Below are 19,237 nucleotides of genomic sequence, written 5' to 3' on the forward strand. Positions count from 1 at the left end.
ATATTGGTTTTAATCGAAATTTCCAACTGGTATCCAAATCTCGGAAAGAAAATAGGTTTATATAAAACCGTATTTAATCCCACAGCAATGATGACATATTAAATAATATAAATCGGAAGGTAAGGTTTATGTATGTTTTACGGCAACTGAAATTAGATTTATATGTGAGGTTTCACAATTGGATAGAAAGTGGTCTAAAAATTAGGCCTGCTATATGAATGATATGATGTATATATTATTATAGAAAAAGTACTTAATTCGTGTACATTGTGGAACATACTCTTTGCGTGGCTGTGCGTAGTAAGCTGTTGTACGCAGATAACCTCGCAATATGGACGCGTAGAGTAGCGTTGTAAGCTCGTGTATTAGCATGATTAGTCATGTTAGTCGCGGAGTAACAAGTGGCGTAGTTGAATGTTCCACGATGCATGTACACAAATTTAATAATTTGACAGGAATTCCAATTGAATGAACGCAGCTTTCAACAGCTCAGCTGTACTCGATCCAACTGCGATTGCATATCATTATCACGTATATCAAACTACAACGCGAATGCACGACCTTGGATACAATGCTAACCAATCACGAGTGCGTTGGCATGGTTGGATTCACTTCCGTGTTACTGAATGCACAGTCGCACTGCCACAGGGACTGCCTTTTGAGATGAGCTAGAGCTATCGCTCTTCTACAGGCTACAGCTCCTCTTAAGTTGCATTTGCAAGAGTGATTAATAGCTCCTCTTAATAACTCATTAAATTATTTACGCTTTAATGGCTCCTGTGCAAACAGCTCTTCTAAAGCTCTTCTTGAAGAAACCAGAAGAGCATTTTACAGCTCTTCACCTGATTTTCAAAAGGTAGTCCCTGTCGCACACGCTGGCGTACATCGCACGCACAGTGTACGCAAATGTTCATCACGCTATTGAAAGCTGCGTTCATTCAATTGGAATTCCCACTATTCTCTTGGTCGGGCTGACGTCACAAAGGGGAAATGGCCTTGTAAAACCAGTGTGCGCATGTGCAGTTCCCCTTTCCCGAGCTGGTTGCTATGCGCGCGCTTGTGCAAAGGGGACGAAGGGGACAGTGTTCCCGGATGTCCGACCGAGTGAATAGTGCTATAGTCAGGGTTCGAATTCAGTCAATTTTTTTGCATAGCTGTTTGTGCTATGCAAAACACATGTTTGTGTAGCAGTTTCCAAATTTTGCATAGCAGTTATTTTGCCATGCAAAAAAAAAATGTGTAGCATTTGGCGATGCAATATTTGTGTTTGCGTAGCGAATCTACAACTTCTGTCATAGTCATCAAATCTCGGCTATCACTGCCGGAAATAAGTACTATTCGCGCATCACACACATTTCCCAAACTCACCTTGTTGCTAATAAAATATCAAATATATCCAAAAAATACAGGTTGTATGTGTTCATCAATTATTTATCATCAATAAATTCATGTTTGTGCTGGATTTTATGCTTAAAAGCCATCAGAATTCATGATTGTTTTCAAGAAGTTAAAATTTGAAACGTGTAATATCGCCATTGACATTTCCCTCATTAATTATTCATGAGCTCATTATCACGACGTAAGGAGAGAAAGTGGGTATTTTGAAACCGATGCTCAGTAAACATATAAACACTTTTTTTATGTGCAATTGGTATACAGCTTTAGGGGGTCTTGAAACTTCTTGAAAACATCTCCTAGCAACGGTCAGAGGTCAGGGTTTTTGCTGATAGCCGTTGATTTGACAGACGTAATTTCGCTATTGCAAGAGCTTGACAGATTTGGGAACCACCAAAATTACCTGGGGCTTTACATTGCTAGCTTGAGGGATATCCCCACGTGCTTTGTGTCAAAATGCCAAAAACAAGAGAGTTAACTGAGTTCGAAAAAGGGCAAATTTCTGCCGATGCGTTAGGGCACTTTTGAGGTAAATACGAATGGAATTTAGCTCAAATTTATGTATAGCACTTTTAGCTATGCATTTTGGAAAAGTGCATAGCAGTTGATAAAAATTGCATCGCATTTTGCGATGCGATACCGTCGAATTCGACCGCTGGCTATAGTGATAGTCATGATAGTTAGGCATGTTCATAAAATTTTGAAATTTAATAAATTCATCTAAAATTGCTTTCATTAAAAAGAGAATCATTTAACTTAAAAAATGAGGGGCACTGTTGGTGAATTCACAACTACATCTGGGAGCTCATTCCTGCATTTATTTGCATTACAGTCATGACAGTAGTGTATGATAGGTGAATTCAAATTTGCCATCAAACCACATCATTTTATAATTTATATATATCAAATTACAATAACAATTTGACACCAAAACCAATCTTCTACTTTATTGCTAAGTGAAGTTATGATGAAATTACTGTCGGAACATTTGGCCATATTTTCTGATAAAGACTTACCATAGGAGTGCATGGGCCACGCCATGGGGGACTTGATAATTTTTGTGCCCTCTTGTCAAATTTTTGTTTTCATTGTAATTTAATCTAATTTTTGTTGAATATTATGTGTATTATCATTTTCAACACATCTGTGAAATTTTGTATGAAAATTCAAATTTTAAGGTGGTAAAAATGTTATGTGAAAAGGATGAAAGTTTTTGTCAAACCATGTCTCCCTTTTTTTGTCAGAAGATGACTCGACTTTTTGGTCAAAATAGAATATTTTCCCAAAAATGCCCCATTCTGACCCCTTTTTTGACCAAAATGACGATTTAAAACAAGGTGTATCTCACAGAAAAAAATATTCAAAAGTGAATCCAATGTTGCATTCTGGTTCCTAAAGCACTGAATGCAATCTAGAGCATCTGAAAAAGATTAAATTTTGGCACAAAATGGCACAGATTTACATAGGGCTTTATTATCAAGTAAAATAAATAGCGCCCTCACTCAGATGTGCCTGTTCCTATCATAGTCATGCCGCTTTACATGCTTTACAGAGAAATCTATCTACGATCCACGACGGTGCGATAGTTATGATGTGGATAGAAGATGTGCCCGGGAGTCAGTGAGAGTGTGGAACTACTTCAGTCACTCAATCGTCGCATATTTTCAAACATATTAAAACAATTCTTTATGAAAGTTTGCTAATTTTTAAGAGGTTAACCATGCTAACAATTCACCGAACGGCGATGTGTCATTTGAGCAATTTTTTCGGGCACTTTACTCATCGTGATCGGCGCTGTTTACTTCCGAATTTCCATTGCTTTGTGTCATGCTTCATTGATTCTGACACGTTTTCAGATAGCTCCACGTTCTATCATATCCATCATCGGTTATCAGTGGCCTGGATTGAGGATAGACTTTTTGATGAAGATTTGCAGAAAGTAAACCCTACAATGTAGTAAACCGTTGATGAGAGCGTATTTTAAGCATACATCTTGTATTTTACTGCGTTGAAACACACTTGTCTTTGATTGCCTGCTGAGGCGATACACCCATCGAATGTGTGTTATCGGCCCTCAGACTGTAGTAGGTCTAGGAACCCATGGATTTGATTCATGTCCCGAGGCTATCTGCTGTTTGATGAACTTTGCGCCGTACGTGTTGTTACTGTTAGCTCCGACTTTGCAGTGGAGAAATTTAAGGCATAAAATTATATATTATTATTAATTTTTATAAGCTGGTAAAAAGTCAACTTTGACAATAGCAAAAGTTTAGGCATCAACAGTCCTGACTCCGACTGTAGGCGACTGAGTCGCCCAACACTACTGGGGACAACCATGATGAGCTTAGCACTAAGTTGTCCAACAGACAACTACTATATTTCACCTTCAAAATTATGATTTATAAATAAATAAAACTTGCAAAAAGATTTGACTTGTTATGTTTAAGTCCTGTAAGATTTAACTTGTATTGTATCATCAAGAAAGAGGCCTACCAACCACCATGTGTTTACTCTATCATTACAGTAAACAATAATATACAATGAGCTCCAGAAATTCCTTACGAAGTAGAGATGGTGGTCGACCCTTTTCATCAAATCGCACAAGGATTCCATCCCCAAAGACTAATGGAAGACCACATTATCCAGAAATAAAGCAGAGAGGATTCTACTCGGATATTCTCTGTGGTGATGCACAAGAAAGAGTTGGGGTAAGTGATGTTTAATGTAAATCTTATATGATTGGTATCATCAATCATTTTATTATCATTATGTCTTTGTTACTTTCTTCGTTATAATTTATTTTGACAGCAAATATGAGAAATACAATATTATAAGAAAAATACAAAAAATAGTGCTAGGATCAATTCAGTTTCTAAAATTAGGTATATACCATCTTGTTCGTGACATTGTAGGAGAAACAAATGGGAGAAAATACTTTGTTCAATTTTGTTAAAATTTGTCAAGCAGAAATAGTGTGATTAAAATTAATTTTTATACATGTAGTCATTCAACACATTTTGTCTTTGACCTTTGTCCTTAAAGACACTGTAATCCTTTGTTATGCTCAATGGGCTATTCCAGTTGAAAACCATACACCCCCAATGGAAGACATGACTTTGGGTGTACAGATTTCAACTTGAATAATTAAACCAATATATAACTACCTTTCATTATAGGATGTTCTTAGCGGAGCCCCAACAGAACAGGATACACTCTGGAATATAGCTAAGGAGAAACATACACCTAAATCAACTTCATTCAAAGGACCAGAACAGATACAGAATAGCTTAGATGACCAAGTCCATGGACCTACCAGTGAGATTCTCACTAAATCAGTAAGTTTTGGATACCAGAATGATGGCACAGGTTTTTGCAAAGCACATTTTGGAAAAGAGATTTACCAACTACCATAATGTCACAAGATTGATATCTGAATAAATTCTCAATTGTCTTACAGAGCTACAATTGAGGAAATCTTTCAAAGCAGTGTTCGAAATAAGCACTAATATCCTCTTGTCCTCTTGTCCAAAAATCACTGGGGACAACCATATTGAGCTATGTACCTATCCCCTGGACAACCACTATTTGGATTCTTTGCACTCAAAAACATAACATATATTTTGGGGCCAACCAAAATGTTTTGCGGACAAGCAGAATTCCTCGCGACAACCTCCATATTTTCCTTATTTCGGACACTGTTTCAAAGGCCATTGTAAATATTTTTAGAAGGGACAGTAATTGTATATAAATGTCATGCAGTAATATGTCATAATATTAGATAAAGACACAAATTGCAAGCTATAAGGAATCCCTGTTACGTCAGTATAACTTTTAACCAATCAGCGTGTTGCATCTTCTTGGAATGAGAATAATAAAAGAGTAAAATGAGACAGTTGGAGAAAGGTTTTATGAGTAGATGACATCGTTATTTGATGTTGGGAGTCAAATAAAAGGTTTTAAACCTAAGACCGTTTGTGAAACTTGATAACTTTACATCTATTTCAAGTTTGTCTGAATTATTAATTCACTCATTACCAAGTATCACATCAAGTTTGTGGCTACGCTATTAAAAAAATGACGACACATCTTCGCAAAAGTACCGTAGTAATAGGTAGCTTTGTTACCATGAAATATAACATTTTGTTGCTGCATGGTCTCAGGTCTGTAGGTGACCTTACTCATGTTCCACAATTATTTCTTTCCATATCCAAAACAGGATTTTCCAGAGCAGGCCTTTCTGCCCAAAGTCCAGCTGCCTTACTTTGTATCACCCGGTCAATGCCCACGTAAGATTGAGATTGAGAGAAGAAAACGTCACTACCAAGATCAAGACTTGGAAGAGCTGCTGACACGTGAGGGGATTGAAACAGAGTTATTAATGCCCAAACAGATCACAGGTTTGTCTAGAAAGGGTTTAACAGTTTATTTAAAAAATTAACATAGCAACTACTGTAATTAACAATAACAAGACTAACAGTATTAGTATGTAACTGTGTATGATAACAACTTTGGGAGGTTCATCAAGAAGCAAGCAAATTGTACACTTGATAAAAAAAACACATCATGAGGAGCCTAGAAAGGACAGATTTTGCTCAATCTTCATTGAGGAGAATGGTAGAATAAGATTTAGGCCTCTCCTACAATTTGTTAATTAAAATAATCATCCTTTTAAAAATAATTATCGTTTTAATTCCTGTGAAAATGATGGTCAGATTGCAAAGTCTTTAATGGTAGTGCAACTTTCACAAGCACAAGTAGAAATATCTGTTTATCATTTATTTCAACAGAAATTTGAAGACTTGTTTGCAATATCGGTAATTAAAAAGAACCTGATTCAAGCTACATAACATGTGCTTTCCATTCCCGGTTTCCAGAGCAGTCAAGTTAGCTCAATCAGTAAAGTAGTGAGGGTCGTGTTCCAGGCCTAGCAGTGTCAATTTTGTTCTCATGGAAAAATTGAGCTAGCTTGGAATTCCCATGGGAAAGAAACTTACTGCTAATTGTCCAAGTTGACTTGTTTGAAACCCGGGAGCTGATCCTGGCTGCGATGGTCATTATATATGTAGGCTGACTAGGGTTCATGCCTGTATAGAGCTGTATCCGGGAAGGTTTACAGGTGTGTCTTGTGCCTAAGTGGCCAGTGACTTTCTGTAAAGCTCTATGATTGTATGTAATTGCAATATGTATAAATGCATGTTTTTTCCCATTGTGTTTCAGGACCTTTAGCTGTACAGTTAAATGATAGCGATGATCCAGCACCATTTCCATCCTTTCTGCCTCTGCACATCTTCACCGACATGGAGTTTGATTGTCGAACACCAGAAGAATGGCTAGCAATGGGAGTAAGCAATGGATGTCGCAAACCAGTACCGGGCAAAGCCTTGCTACCAGCCTGGGATCTGGCTGACAGATGTGAGTGTTGGGATATGAAATTGATCCAAAAATAGCCTTGACATATGTTTTGCAATGTAAATTGTAGTGATTTTCTACCTCATTTGAAAGAAATTGGACTTGACATTATTTTTATGAATTATAAGCCGAACAAAGTTTATATTTTGATCAGCACTAATAAAGCACAAATTATGAGGCTTTTGTCTACTTCTCATGCACTACCTGTACAAATAATTGAATGAAAAATGAGGAATTTGATGCATTCAGGCCATGTATTTGGGCTACACCGTTTTGGAAGACATGACCTTAATCTTTCACACAAGGAGTGACAGTGAATTTCAAATGGGGTTATAGGTGACTCCATTTGAAATCCCATGTGTGGGAGTTTGAGGTCATGCCTTCCACAGGGGATGTCTTTTAAATGGAATAGCCCATTGCAGGTGCAGTATGTATGAAAACTTAAGGGGAGAGTAATGGAAGAGAACATGGACCTTTTCCGACTTCATTATTTCTGAAGTTCAAGTCCAAAGTATATAAAACTATGCATTTTTGGAATGGAAATGAGTCAATCAATATTTTTACAGTATTAGCATTATTATCTTTGTTTTCACTATTTACACAGTGGATCCTAAGGATCCCTCCTTGGAGTATGAATGGTTTGATGTTGGCATGTTGACCTATGACCCAGAGGCACAGTTATATTTAGTACAGAAATGTGATGTACAACAGAGAATACTGGATCCGGATGGTAATGTGGTGGTGGATTGCAACTTGAAACCTGATGGTATGTAAATCCTGTGTTTAAAAGCTATAATAGTAAGTGTGGAATATTCAAACCTTGTCTTGGTTTTGCTAGCATCCCCAGATAAACTTGTAACACCCAACATCTGAAATTGAGTCCCAAACACAGAATTAAACCAACAAACTCGGGCTCGACCGCCATCTTGATACACGCATGGGCAACAATTGGGGGTATTCATGTTTTGCTTGAAATGCACCCAAAACTTACTTTGGTGCTTTTGGGCTATACTTGCAGACCGTATTTAGACAATTAGACATTCCAATGATGATTTTTCAAGATAGAGAGCAGTAAACACATCAAAATAGTTCCTTTAATCTTGGAAGAGGAGAATCAACAAGGATATCTTTCTCTTCCCAGAATGCTTTGTAATGTGACGCATGATCTCACTATATCAAATGACACTCCCATTACTTTGTAGTTGTACAGATTCGCTTTATTTATTTTCATAAATGGAATAGGCTGGCTAAAGAAATAAAGATAATTTACAAGATCTGGATGTGTTCTGTTCATGGAGGTGCTTTTGGTCACCCAACCCATGTTGCACTAGATAGTAAATCAGTACAGAAAATTGAAATGGAAGAAATGCATTATGCATGGGAGTATAAGATCTCTTCTTTGTAGGAGAATAAGTTTATGAATTTATGGCTGTTACAACAGCAAAGATCAAATTGGGTCAAGTGTATCTTGTCTTATAGCATTTCTGAGAGGACAGAATACTAAATATATACTCATCATTCTTACAGCTCAAGAAGCACTCACCCCAATCAGTACTGGGTGCCACGTGTCCGGCTCTTATTCCTGGCAGAAAACCCGTTGGAATTTGCTAAGGCGGTAGCCAAAGCCTTCCAAATGCGCAAACACACCGAAGCCTTACTGAGGTACAACTTGTATGTAGATTGTATGCCTATGGAAGGTGTGGGTGAATTGGACAAAGAAAGCATCAAGAGGATGCAGGAATTGGCAAGAGGAAATGCAGGGCTAGCTAAGGATAAAAGGTAATGTGTAATAGTCGTCCCTAAAAAATATGCTTAGGCAAGATCCTTATTACTATTAGCTGATTGAATCAGACTATTGGGTCCATACACCCCCTCAAGGCATCTCCTACACAGGAGGTGTTCAAATGGAGTCGCCAATTCAGGTCCCGATTCGGTAACTCCATTTGAAATTCGCACTCCCTGTGTGTAAGATTAAGGTAAATGTCTTCCATTATGGGGTGTATGGCTTCCATTATGGGGTGTATGGCTTCCATTATGGGGTGTATGGCTTCCATTATGGGGTGTATGGCTTCCATTATGGGGTGTATGGCTTCCATTATGGGGTGTATGGCTTCCATTATGGGGTGTATGGCTTCCATTATGGGGTGTATGGCTTCCATTATGGGGTGTATGGCTTCCATTATGGGGTGTATGGCTTCCATTATGGGGTGTATGGCTTCCATTATGGGGTGTTTGGCTTCCATTATGGGGTGTATGGCTTCCATTATGGGGTGTATGGCTTCCATTATGGGGTGTATGGCTTCCATTATGGGGTGTATGGCTTCCATTATGGGGTGTATGGCTTCCATTATGGGGTGTATGGCTTCCATTATGGGGTGTATGGCTTCCTTTATGGGGTGTATGGCTTCCATTATGGGGTGTATGGCTTCCATTATGGGGTGTACAATGTATGGCTTCAACTGGAATAGTCCATTATTTACGGTAATTGACATCTCATCAACTGATAAAATGTAATCATGGTGTGTGCCCAGTCAATATTTAATGCACCAATAATGGGACATGTATCGGCAGTTAAGTCTTGTTAGAGCATTAGTAGTTCAAGCTCTGACATTCATCGATAAGCTTTTACAATGAGTGTCGATAGTACACTGTCATTGAACCCATAAAAACCCTGTATCAATTAAGCCATGCTCTAGTGTTTTAATATACCAATTTTTGACCAGGAAAGGGATATATAATTATTGTTTCTTAACTTCGAAATAATGGGCTATTCAATCCATACACCCGTAGGGAAGATATGATCTTAATCTCCTACACAGGGGATGTAGATTTCATATAGAATCGCCCATTCAGGGAACCCCATTTGAAATTCATACTCCCTGTAGGGACTATATTTAATGTCATGTCGTCCATATGGGGTGTGAATTTCAACTGGAATAACCCAACATCCATCTTTGATATTGTACTTAAAGTATTTGAGATATGAAACTAATGAAACTCTAATGAAAAGGGAGAGGGGATAAACAAACTATTTTCTTGCCAGTACAAATATTGTTTACTGTTTACTCTCATTATTCTCGCAGCCTTGACAACTATGTACACACCTTAGAAAAAGAAGTGAACATTGATTTCTGCCGTGCCATGAATCGCATCACTTTTGACAAGATAGTCGCAGGGAACCCAGCAACTTTTTCTTATGTGATGGTGCCAGAAAAACAGGTGGAAGTGGTGCCTGACAGAGGTTAGTAAATCGGATTATTCCATTTGTGACACAATCTGCTCCATGGGGGGCCAAAGGAGGCATTTTTGAAAATTGAGTTACTATAATTATTATGTTACTATAATTATTACCTTATACAAACAATAGGCTATCAGATACTGAAAACACCAAAGGTCTAGCAGACTTGTTTCTAAAGTTCTGAAGCTTTGTGATGTGTATTTTCTTATGTATTTTATTGTTTTTTGCCTTTATCTCAATTACAAATTTGCCGCCTTTGGCCCCCATGGACCAGATGTCACATTTGAAATCCAGACTCCCCCTGTGGAAGATTGAGCCAAAGTCTTCCATAGAGGGAGTATGGATTTCAAATAGAATACACAATTAGGTAAATGCCATTTGAAATACTCATTCCAGTTGTGGAAGATAATAGGTAAAGCCTTATACAGGGCGAGTAGGAGTTTCAAAATAATTAACCCTAAACAATTCTGTCTCAAAAAATATTATATCCCTCTTCGGAAGATTTTTCTTAAATCTTCCACAGAAGAATAGGGCAGATTTCAAATGGAGGAGGAGCTTTAAGACAATTTTTTTTTGTTACAATGTATGTTAGTAAAGTAAAAGCTTTTTGAATGAGCAGTTTTCAGAAATCCAAGAAACACATCAGAGTACAGTACTATTCCTTCCTCCCATGTCACAGATTTCTATTGTGATTTATTTATAACATTCGGCCGAAGCCAGGCTAAACCCAATAGTGCTCAGAGGCTACTAAATTCAAGGGATGCCATTCGGACATGACGGGACAGGGATATGGTAAGAAGTCCGATTTTAGATGCAGGAGAAAAACGAGACGAGGACGAGCATGGATCGGCAACCAAACTCACATGTGGCACCACGGGGAATTGAACCCCGGCCACAGTGGTGAGAAGCGAGGGAGAAGACCACTACACTAACCCGCCCTGATGTTCCTTATGATGAAACACACTGTAAAATAGTAGATTTTGAACATCAGAGGAGCTCCAAGAAATCTTTTTATTCAATGTGGTTAAAGTAAAAACTGTTTTAATAGTTTTCATAAATCCAAGCAACACATAAGAGTACAATTACTTCCCCAGGTATGTCACTTTTCTGCATATTGCTGGACATTCGGATTTGGGCCGGACATTCAGATTTGGGCCATAAAAACAAAAATTCCGGGTATGAGATATGCAAGATTAACTTGGCTGTCTGTCCGAGGGCCAGATCAACTTACAGGATACAGATCTGTTACAAGGCTCAAATTAGATGAGGGCAAAGGGTGATTTGCCCCTGAAAATTCCAAAATAGCCTAGACAATTAAATTTGGGGAGTGATTTTTAATAAAAAGTTGCCCCTGCTAAGGAAATGATTTGAGGCTTGTGGCTCAGAATAAATGGGGATAATGGGCATTTAGCACCCAAACCCTTAAGTAGTTAGATTACAGGGGCAATGTTTTTGAAAAATTTCCCCAAAATAAAATAAAAAAGGTATATTAAGGCTTGATCTGTTACCCAGTTACTGTGCTTTCCATATCCCATAGGTTTCTATCCTGATGTTCCTGACTACCCCTATGATGAACAACTTGACAACTTTGCATTCAACTCTCTTCTGACAAGGGAAGAGGCCATTCTGTCCATGGGAAAAGTACGCACAGAATGTAACAAGGTGTCTGCCATGTCACTATTCCATGTGCCTATGGCAAAGTATATGAGGCTGGAGGAGTTTGAGCAGACGCAAAGCCAAGCCACATCACAGGTAGGATACAAAGAAATTTCTTTAAATTATCATTTTTTAAATTTTTTTATGTCAATGGTTATCAAGGCATTATCAGCAGTTACTAGGTGTGGTGATGGGTTGGTGCCACGTTAGCGCTCCCACTTGAAGCTCTGCATATCCTGGTTAGACACTATATTATATTCTAGAAGGGCATACTATCAGGGCTGTGACACTCGTATTCAATCCCTGTATTATAAAGTTTGATTGACAATTGCTAAGAAGTTTAGTACTGTAGTAACACTTTAATAGCCTAAAATTTGTGTGACAACATTGTGCGTACTACTTCAATAGTGAAACAGACTTATCCCGTATTTTGATTGACAGTTGCTGGGCAGTTTGGTACCCACATTTTTCCAAGGTAGTGCACATCGACTGCCATTAATTCGGACCCTTTCCGGCACATTCGCACAAATACAGCTTATGATAGCAAAAGTCAACATATAGGGGCATCGGTTTTGAATATTTTCCTAGCCTATTGAGCTAACACCTCGGCTACTTGGTTTTTCAAAATATGATAGTAATGGAAAGAAACCGCCAAACATTTTCGTAATTTTTCGCCATTTAGATTTATTACAGAATGACAAAAATCCACAAGTCGATCTCTTACACAAGACATACCACCACATGCTTGATTGCGCATTGACTATGAAACTGACTACATTTGGGCAAATGTGTGGCTTATACTAAAGTATATTATTACTCAAGAATTTTTTATTTTATATGTTAGCTGAAATGGGGAGATATGGTCTCTTATTTCTGACTAAATTAGATCCGGGAAGTTTCACAGCAAGGTTTTGTGATCTGAAGGAATGCCAAAGGCTTGCATCAACTATCTGAGGCTCTGGCAAAAGCTGGCATAACAGAACCCTGCTTTGTTAATGACTGTGTATAACCTGTTAAGAGTGAAATTGTACAAAATAATGCATGCATACCGAGATGCTGATGCATCTAATGCACAACCCCCTTTCTGTTTCATTCAAAAACAGGTGCAGTTATTCTTGAAAGACAGTTGGATAGCAACATTGCGTGCAGCCATTCGTACCAGTCTACGGGATGTAGGCAAAGGATGGTTCAATCTGCATGAGACTAACTGGGAAGTCTATCAGCGATCTAAACTGAAGAAGCTGATGGAGATGGTCAAGTTCTGTATGCAGGTAGGTGTGCACACTCTTGTCCCAAAGGCTGACAGTGAAATTGGGCTATTCTATTTAATGTCTACACCACCCCCGTGGAAGATTTTGGAAATATCTGCCACAGGGGAGTATGAATTTCATATGGAATTAGCACATTAGACAGCTCTGTTTGAATTTCATATGCCCTCTGAGACAGATTCGACCTGAATTTTCCCTGAGGGAGAGTAAGTTTTAGATGGAGCCACCTAATGTGTTCATTCCATTTGAAATTCATACTTGCTCTGTGGAAGATATTTCCAAAATCTTCCACAGGGGTAGTGTGGATTTTAAATGGAATAGCTAATTGTTCACATGATGTATTGGGTGTGGCGTTCTTTCCTTTTGTGAATTCAAGTAATCTCAATTAGTGTTGTTGGAGAGTACATTAAGTTGATACAAAATTCCTGTATAATTTCAAAGTTGCTGTCATCCTGTGCAAAACAAAAAAACCAAATTTTGTGTAATAATAATAATGATAATGATAATGATAATGATAATGATAATGATAATGATAATGATAATATAATAATAATCTTACTATAAATAGGGGAATGTTGTATGTATGTATCTATGTATGCGTAAAAGGCTCCGTCAGTTTCGATCCAAATGTCGCCAAATTCATACAGGAAACCAAGGAATATACGTGAACGTGTTTAAACTTTATTTGGTTGAAAACGGTCAAGAATTGGCTGCAAAAACAGTGAATAATGGGTAAAAACGGGGTTTTTGTTATGATAATCGGTTACCAGCCTACGCGTCACTGCAGCTGGCGGCAGCGCGTGCGTAATCGCGATTCATGTCCAATGCGCGTAACGGCGCGCAGAACCACACGATTTGCGAGCCAGAGACCAGTGGACACGATAATACGGAAAGAAGGAAAAATATTAAAGGACAAAAAGGTACATGGACGGGTCACGGGATGAAGCGGTACTGTAAAGAAAAATTAAATTAAAACGAGGACAAAAAGGTACGAGTAATTAGACCAACAGGTTAAAGTAACTAAATGAAACGGGAACGAAACAAAGAAGGAAAGAAACTATTCAGGAAATGTAAGAAAAAAAGAAGCTAAAATAATGAGAACAGAATATAATAAAAAACATGGAAACGGGAAATCACAAGCAGCAAATAAAAAAAATGCTAAAAAAGGGAAATGTAAGAAAGAACAGATTTAGAAAATAATGGGAACTGGGTTAAATAAATAAATAAAATGGAAACGGAAAATCACAAGCTAAGCAGAGAGGAAACTAAAAAAGAAAATGTTAGAAGAGACAGATTTAGATAAATAAAAATGTACCTTTTCAATGATTCTACCTGTTCAGTAATTTTTCCTGTTATAGTGAACGCTCCCATTTATTCATCTAGCGGGGACCCGCGCGAAGCGCGGGTATCCCGCTAGTAATAATAATAATAATAATAAAATAATAATAATAATATTGTGTTGGCATTGATAGGATTCTCTGAGGTATCTTGTGCAAGATTCGGTGGTGAACTTCTCTCAGATGATCATTGATTCCTGCTGTTCTGTACTGAGCATTCAAGATGAAATGGACTGGGGCAACGATCTTCTTACCAGCTCATACAGGTAACTATATATTATACATTATGTCACAACATATCAACACATTTTAGCTTTATCATTACAGTTGAGCTGAGGTGTTGGCGCCTAGATAGCGTTTCTTTTAACTTCCTTTTTTAAGCTGGCCCATATCACTATTCCTGGATTGTGAGGCGGGAGTGTATTCCATGCATGGATTGCACAGGCTGTAGATGGAATGAAGGATCATTCATGATTAGATTAGGTTGTGAGATCTAAAGGAGCAGCGAAGACGAAGGTCAGTCTGGACTGGTCAGGTAGTAGTTGGCACAAGAACTCTGGAGCATTACTACAGTACATTTGATGGATCATTGAAGTGGCACCATCTCCTCCATGGTGGACCAAAGGATGAATTTTGAGGGAGTGAGGTTCTTTTTTGTTAAATATTTTCTGGTGCCTTACATAGATGAATCTTTTATTCCAAATGAACTTCAGTAATAATGTAGTTTACCAACTTCTCGGTTGGACGAATGAAGATGTGTGTTGGTAACTTTGCCGTCACATTCAAAAGTGCTTCAATTTTATTCTAAAATGCTAAGTTTGCATGTATGCGATCGTTATGGTACCGCATAATAGGTGCAACGCAACTTGCTGGCGCAAGTTACCAATGCATAACAGTACATGACAATATACTATCCTGAAAGTTTGTATAACATTATCTTTTTTTAGCCCAAAGAAGAATGCTTTATTCCTGGTGGATCTGATTTTGGACAAAGAAGGATGTCATTTCAGCACCAATCTGAACAACTTTGAACCAGCTTTGGTAGGATTATTTGACAAAGGAATTGCCTCTACACAGCATGTACCTCAACTTGAGAAGGTTAGTGTTCTATAGATATAAAACAACACTTCAAATGAGTGTGATAGATGTCACATAAATATAGTTCCTTATAATTGAGTTGAATCAAGTGCATAATTTTGACTTAGATGAAAGCGGAGAGGTAGTGGATTTGCCACACTGCTTTTTTATGGTTGACTATATTGTTATGAGTTTGGTAGAACAAAATATTTTATGAACTCAAAATCTCTCAATGTATCTTTAAGAATTTTTCCAGGAAACTTATGTGTTAAGGGATCTGGAATTAGCGTTTTGAGCGTTTCGACAGTTGGACATGAGAGCACATCAGACATATCGAATTGCATTCTGAATATGAAAAATGTCCTTCTGATATCAAATAATTTTCATTTTTTGAAATTCACGACATAATACAAATTTTTTAACAAATTATTAAAATTCAATATTTTTCACATTTTTGATATATAACAGTTCTCGAAGTAAATTTCATAAAACTAATGATATATTCTTAAGCGTATTACACGTATATCAATAAAGTATGTATTGGACTCGCTACACTGTGTTTCACGTTGCTAAACGATCATCAGGCGAATGACTACAAACTACGGAGGTTTTTTCTTCTTCCTGGCAGTGTTGCCATGGAACATTCTTAAAGCGTATGTAGCTGGGAGGAAAAGCTGACGATCAATTGAAAATTTTGACCTTTCATATTGAAGTTATGGATTTTTTCCCCAAAAAGACCTAATTTTTTGGGTGTTTTGGAGAAAAAAATCCATATCTTCAATACTGAAAGGTCAAAATTTTCAATTGATCGCCTGCTTTTCATCCCACCTACATACACTTTAAGTATAAATCATTGGATTTATCAAGTTTACTTTGAGTACTGTTAAATATCAAAATGTCAATTTTAATCATTTGCCATAAAAGGTGTATTACATGTCGAATTTCAAACAAATCAAAATTATTTGATATCAGAAGGACATTCTTTGTATTCAGAATGTAATTAGATATGTCTGATGTGCTCTAATGTCCCACAATAAATGCTGTCCAAACGTTCATACCCCATCCCTTAACAGCTGAAAATTTATTAATTTCATATTTGTCATAACTTTTGACTAGACAGATAATGACACATTTTTATATTCTATAGTTTGTGCTGGAAGACATCTTCTGGGCAGATACACCTCTTCTGGAATCAGTAGGGGAGCATGAACCCAAAGTAGAAGAGCTACGAGATCATATCCGAGATTCTGTGAGTAAAGCCCTTATTCCAATGAGAGCTTATGCCAGGGCATATGACAAGTATTTGGAACTCAACAACTTGGAAATCAACGATTATATCAAGTAAGTTACTGTTGTACCAAAGTTATGTTGGGCTATTACAGTTGAAATTCATACACCCCCAATGGAAGATGTGACCTTAGTTTTCCACACAGGGGGTGTGAATTTCAAATGGGCTGACCATTAGAAATTCACACTCCCTGTGTGGGAGATGAAGGTCATGTCTTCCATAAGGGTGTATGAATTTCAATTGGAATATGCCATTATGAGCTTGCGCTTGTAGTTTACATGTAATAAGCACAATATATTCTGAACCATTCTGTAGATCCATGTAGCAGCAAATAAAGCATGGAAGTGGTTTAAATTGATCTTCAATGTTAATTGCTTGTACAAATTTATACAGAAGATAAATATGCAGAATTGCAGTGTATGTATATATTCAAAGGTGCCATAAGAATTGGTTTGAAATACACTTTTTGCCCAGGCCAATCTTGTATCAGATAATACAATCTTCTTTATACAAGCAGTCAATAATTATTAATTTACATACCTGGGAAGTAAAAAATATAAACTCTGGGCCATGATACCTCTGTCCAAAGATAAAGTTTGTAATAGCTTATAATTGGTGAAAAAAATGAGACTCGTAACGTTATGTATTGATATAGAATGGTGTGGGGTGCAACACTTATGCTAGTTGCGTATTGCATAATGTGTGGCAGGCACACACTTATGTGAATTTATGTGATCGTGAGTTTGGATATATTGATGTGCGCAACGTAATTTGGACTTTATTGACACGAGCAGTAAGAAAAAAACGAATAATCTTCACCAATTATAAGCTATGGGCTTAATGAAATAATGAAAATTAATGAAGCAATGCTGGAAAGAATGTTATGATTTTTACTGTATTTTGTTCTTATGATTGAGCTTGCCATTATAAGGATTTTCAGAAATCCAAACTGTTCCTATTTTTTACATCCGAATTCAAAAACAGGAACAGTGTGTATAAATGGGAACAGTTATAAGTTTGATTTCAGTTAGCAATTGGTTAAGAAAAATTATTGGCACAACTTGACCCATTTTCACCAACAAATTGTTTCGATTGCAGGGATTACGAAGCTACCGAGCATACAGCAGCTGAAGTGAAGAAGGAAATAGAGTCTCATTTAGAGCAGAAGGAAGTCTTGGAGCGTATCATACCCAGTAGTATTATGATCGGGCCATTCCAAATCAGCACAGAGAATGTCCGCCAGGCGTTGTCCAAGAAACGCAAGGCACTGGCTAATGCTCTGCTGGAGGTCGTGGCTAACAAACTGCGTAAACAAGCTGAGGATGTAAGTGTATTGTGGTGGTATATTTTGGTGATGAATTGGCCTCTTACTGGCTTGGGGTACAGTTCTGGTTTAGGTGTAGCTGTACATGTTAACTTTTTGTAGGTATCCTTTCGGATGCATTGTACAATGGACACTCAATGTGCTTGGTCAGAAAACACTTCTGTTTACATTGCAGTAGATATTGTGTTTTTTGAATTATGTTAAGAATGTCACAAGAATAAAGGTCTAATATTTTTACCAATATCTGAAAGGTAGTAGGACCCAAGTTATTTACACGTAGTAGGACCCAAGTTATTTACACAACTTATTGATAAAATCAGTGACATATAACATAATAGCTAAGTTCATCTTTACATAAAGTTATTATATTATAGTCAAATGCAGCAAACCTTTGACGAGCGCGACTACCGTGATGTTGCAAATTCGGCGCTAACAACACGTACGGTGCACAGTTCATTCATAAATTTCCACTCGGCAACAACAGATCGCCTCAGCAGCCAATCAGAGACAAGTCGCGTAACGCAGTAAATACTGCTGATGTATCCTTACAATACGCGCTCGTCAAAGGTTTACTGCATTTTAGTATAAGCAATATGTGAGGGGGGCATGACAACTGCCATACACCAGTGAAACGAAGTTGGTTGCCAGGAAAAAAATATAAGCTGAGTGTTTGTAAACAATTTGCACACAATAGAGTAATTAGGCATACACCCAGGTGCTAGAATTGTGCTTTGTGTCAATGCACTGCTTGGACAAGCAAGACTTAGCAAGTATTTGGCCAGTATTTTTATCAATATTGTGTCTCAGTCATCAAAACACTGACTCTACAACAAATTTGTACATTGCAGGCATGTGAGGAGTTCAAGGCCATATCCAGAAGGCTGTATGACAAACCCAACTGCATTGAGGATCTTGCTGATCAGAAGCAATGGATGGAGTCTATCCCAGAGAAACTCAAAGAACATACCGAGTTGATTGACAAAGCCATGACTGATTATGAACTCATTGAGGAGTTCTACTATAATCTCTCTATGGATGATTTCAATCTCAAGTAAGTCTTAACATTAATGGCGGCACCAGGGGGGGGGGACAAAGCCATGACTGATTATGAACTCATTGAGGAGTTCTACTATAATCTCTCTATGGATGATTTCAATCTCAAGTAAGTTTAAACATTTTGAATTACACTAGAACGTGCAACATATTTGAAAGAATTTTGAATTTATTCATCATGTTTGCATATAA

The 19,237-nt window shown here is 37.6% G+C and overlaps 1 protein-coding gene across 1 annotated transcript in view; it reads left to right on the forward strand.

Moving 5' to 3' along the window:
- The window catches only part of LOC140148008 (dynein axonemal heavy chain 1-like), a 98,143-nt gene continuing 78,906 nt past the window's right edge, over positions 1–19,237 (forward strand). Inside the window, 15 exon segments of the mRNA XM_072169834.1 lie at positions 1–119; positions 3,920–4,103; positions 4,572–4,730; positions 5,612–5,792; positions 6,613–6,807; positions 7,409–7,574; positions 8,332–8,583; positions 9,888–10,045; positions 11,580–11,794; positions 12,802–12,969; positions 14,439–14,569; positions 15,251–15,401; positions 16,528–16,721; positions 17,767–17,992; positions 18,841–19,043. Of these exon segments, the coding sequence (XP_072025935.1) occupies positions 3,936–4,103; positions 4,572–4,730; positions 5,612–5,792; positions 6,613–6,807; positions 7,409–7,574; positions 8,332–8,583; positions 9,888–10,045; positions 11,580–11,794; positions 12,802–12,969; positions 14,439–14,569; positions 15,251–15,401; positions 16,528–16,721; positions 17,767–17,992; positions 18,841–19,043 (2,567 nt within the window). The 5' untranslated portion in view covers positions 1–119; positions 3,920–3,935.

The sequence above is a fragment of the Amphiura filiformis genome, chromosome 3 (genome assembly GCF_039555335.1).
Source record: "Amphiura filiformis chromosome 3, Afil_fr2py, whole genome shotgun sequence".
Lineage (NCBI taxonomy): Eukaryota > Metazoa > Echinodermata > Ophiuroidea > Amphilepidida > Amphiuridae > Amphiura > Amphiura filiformis.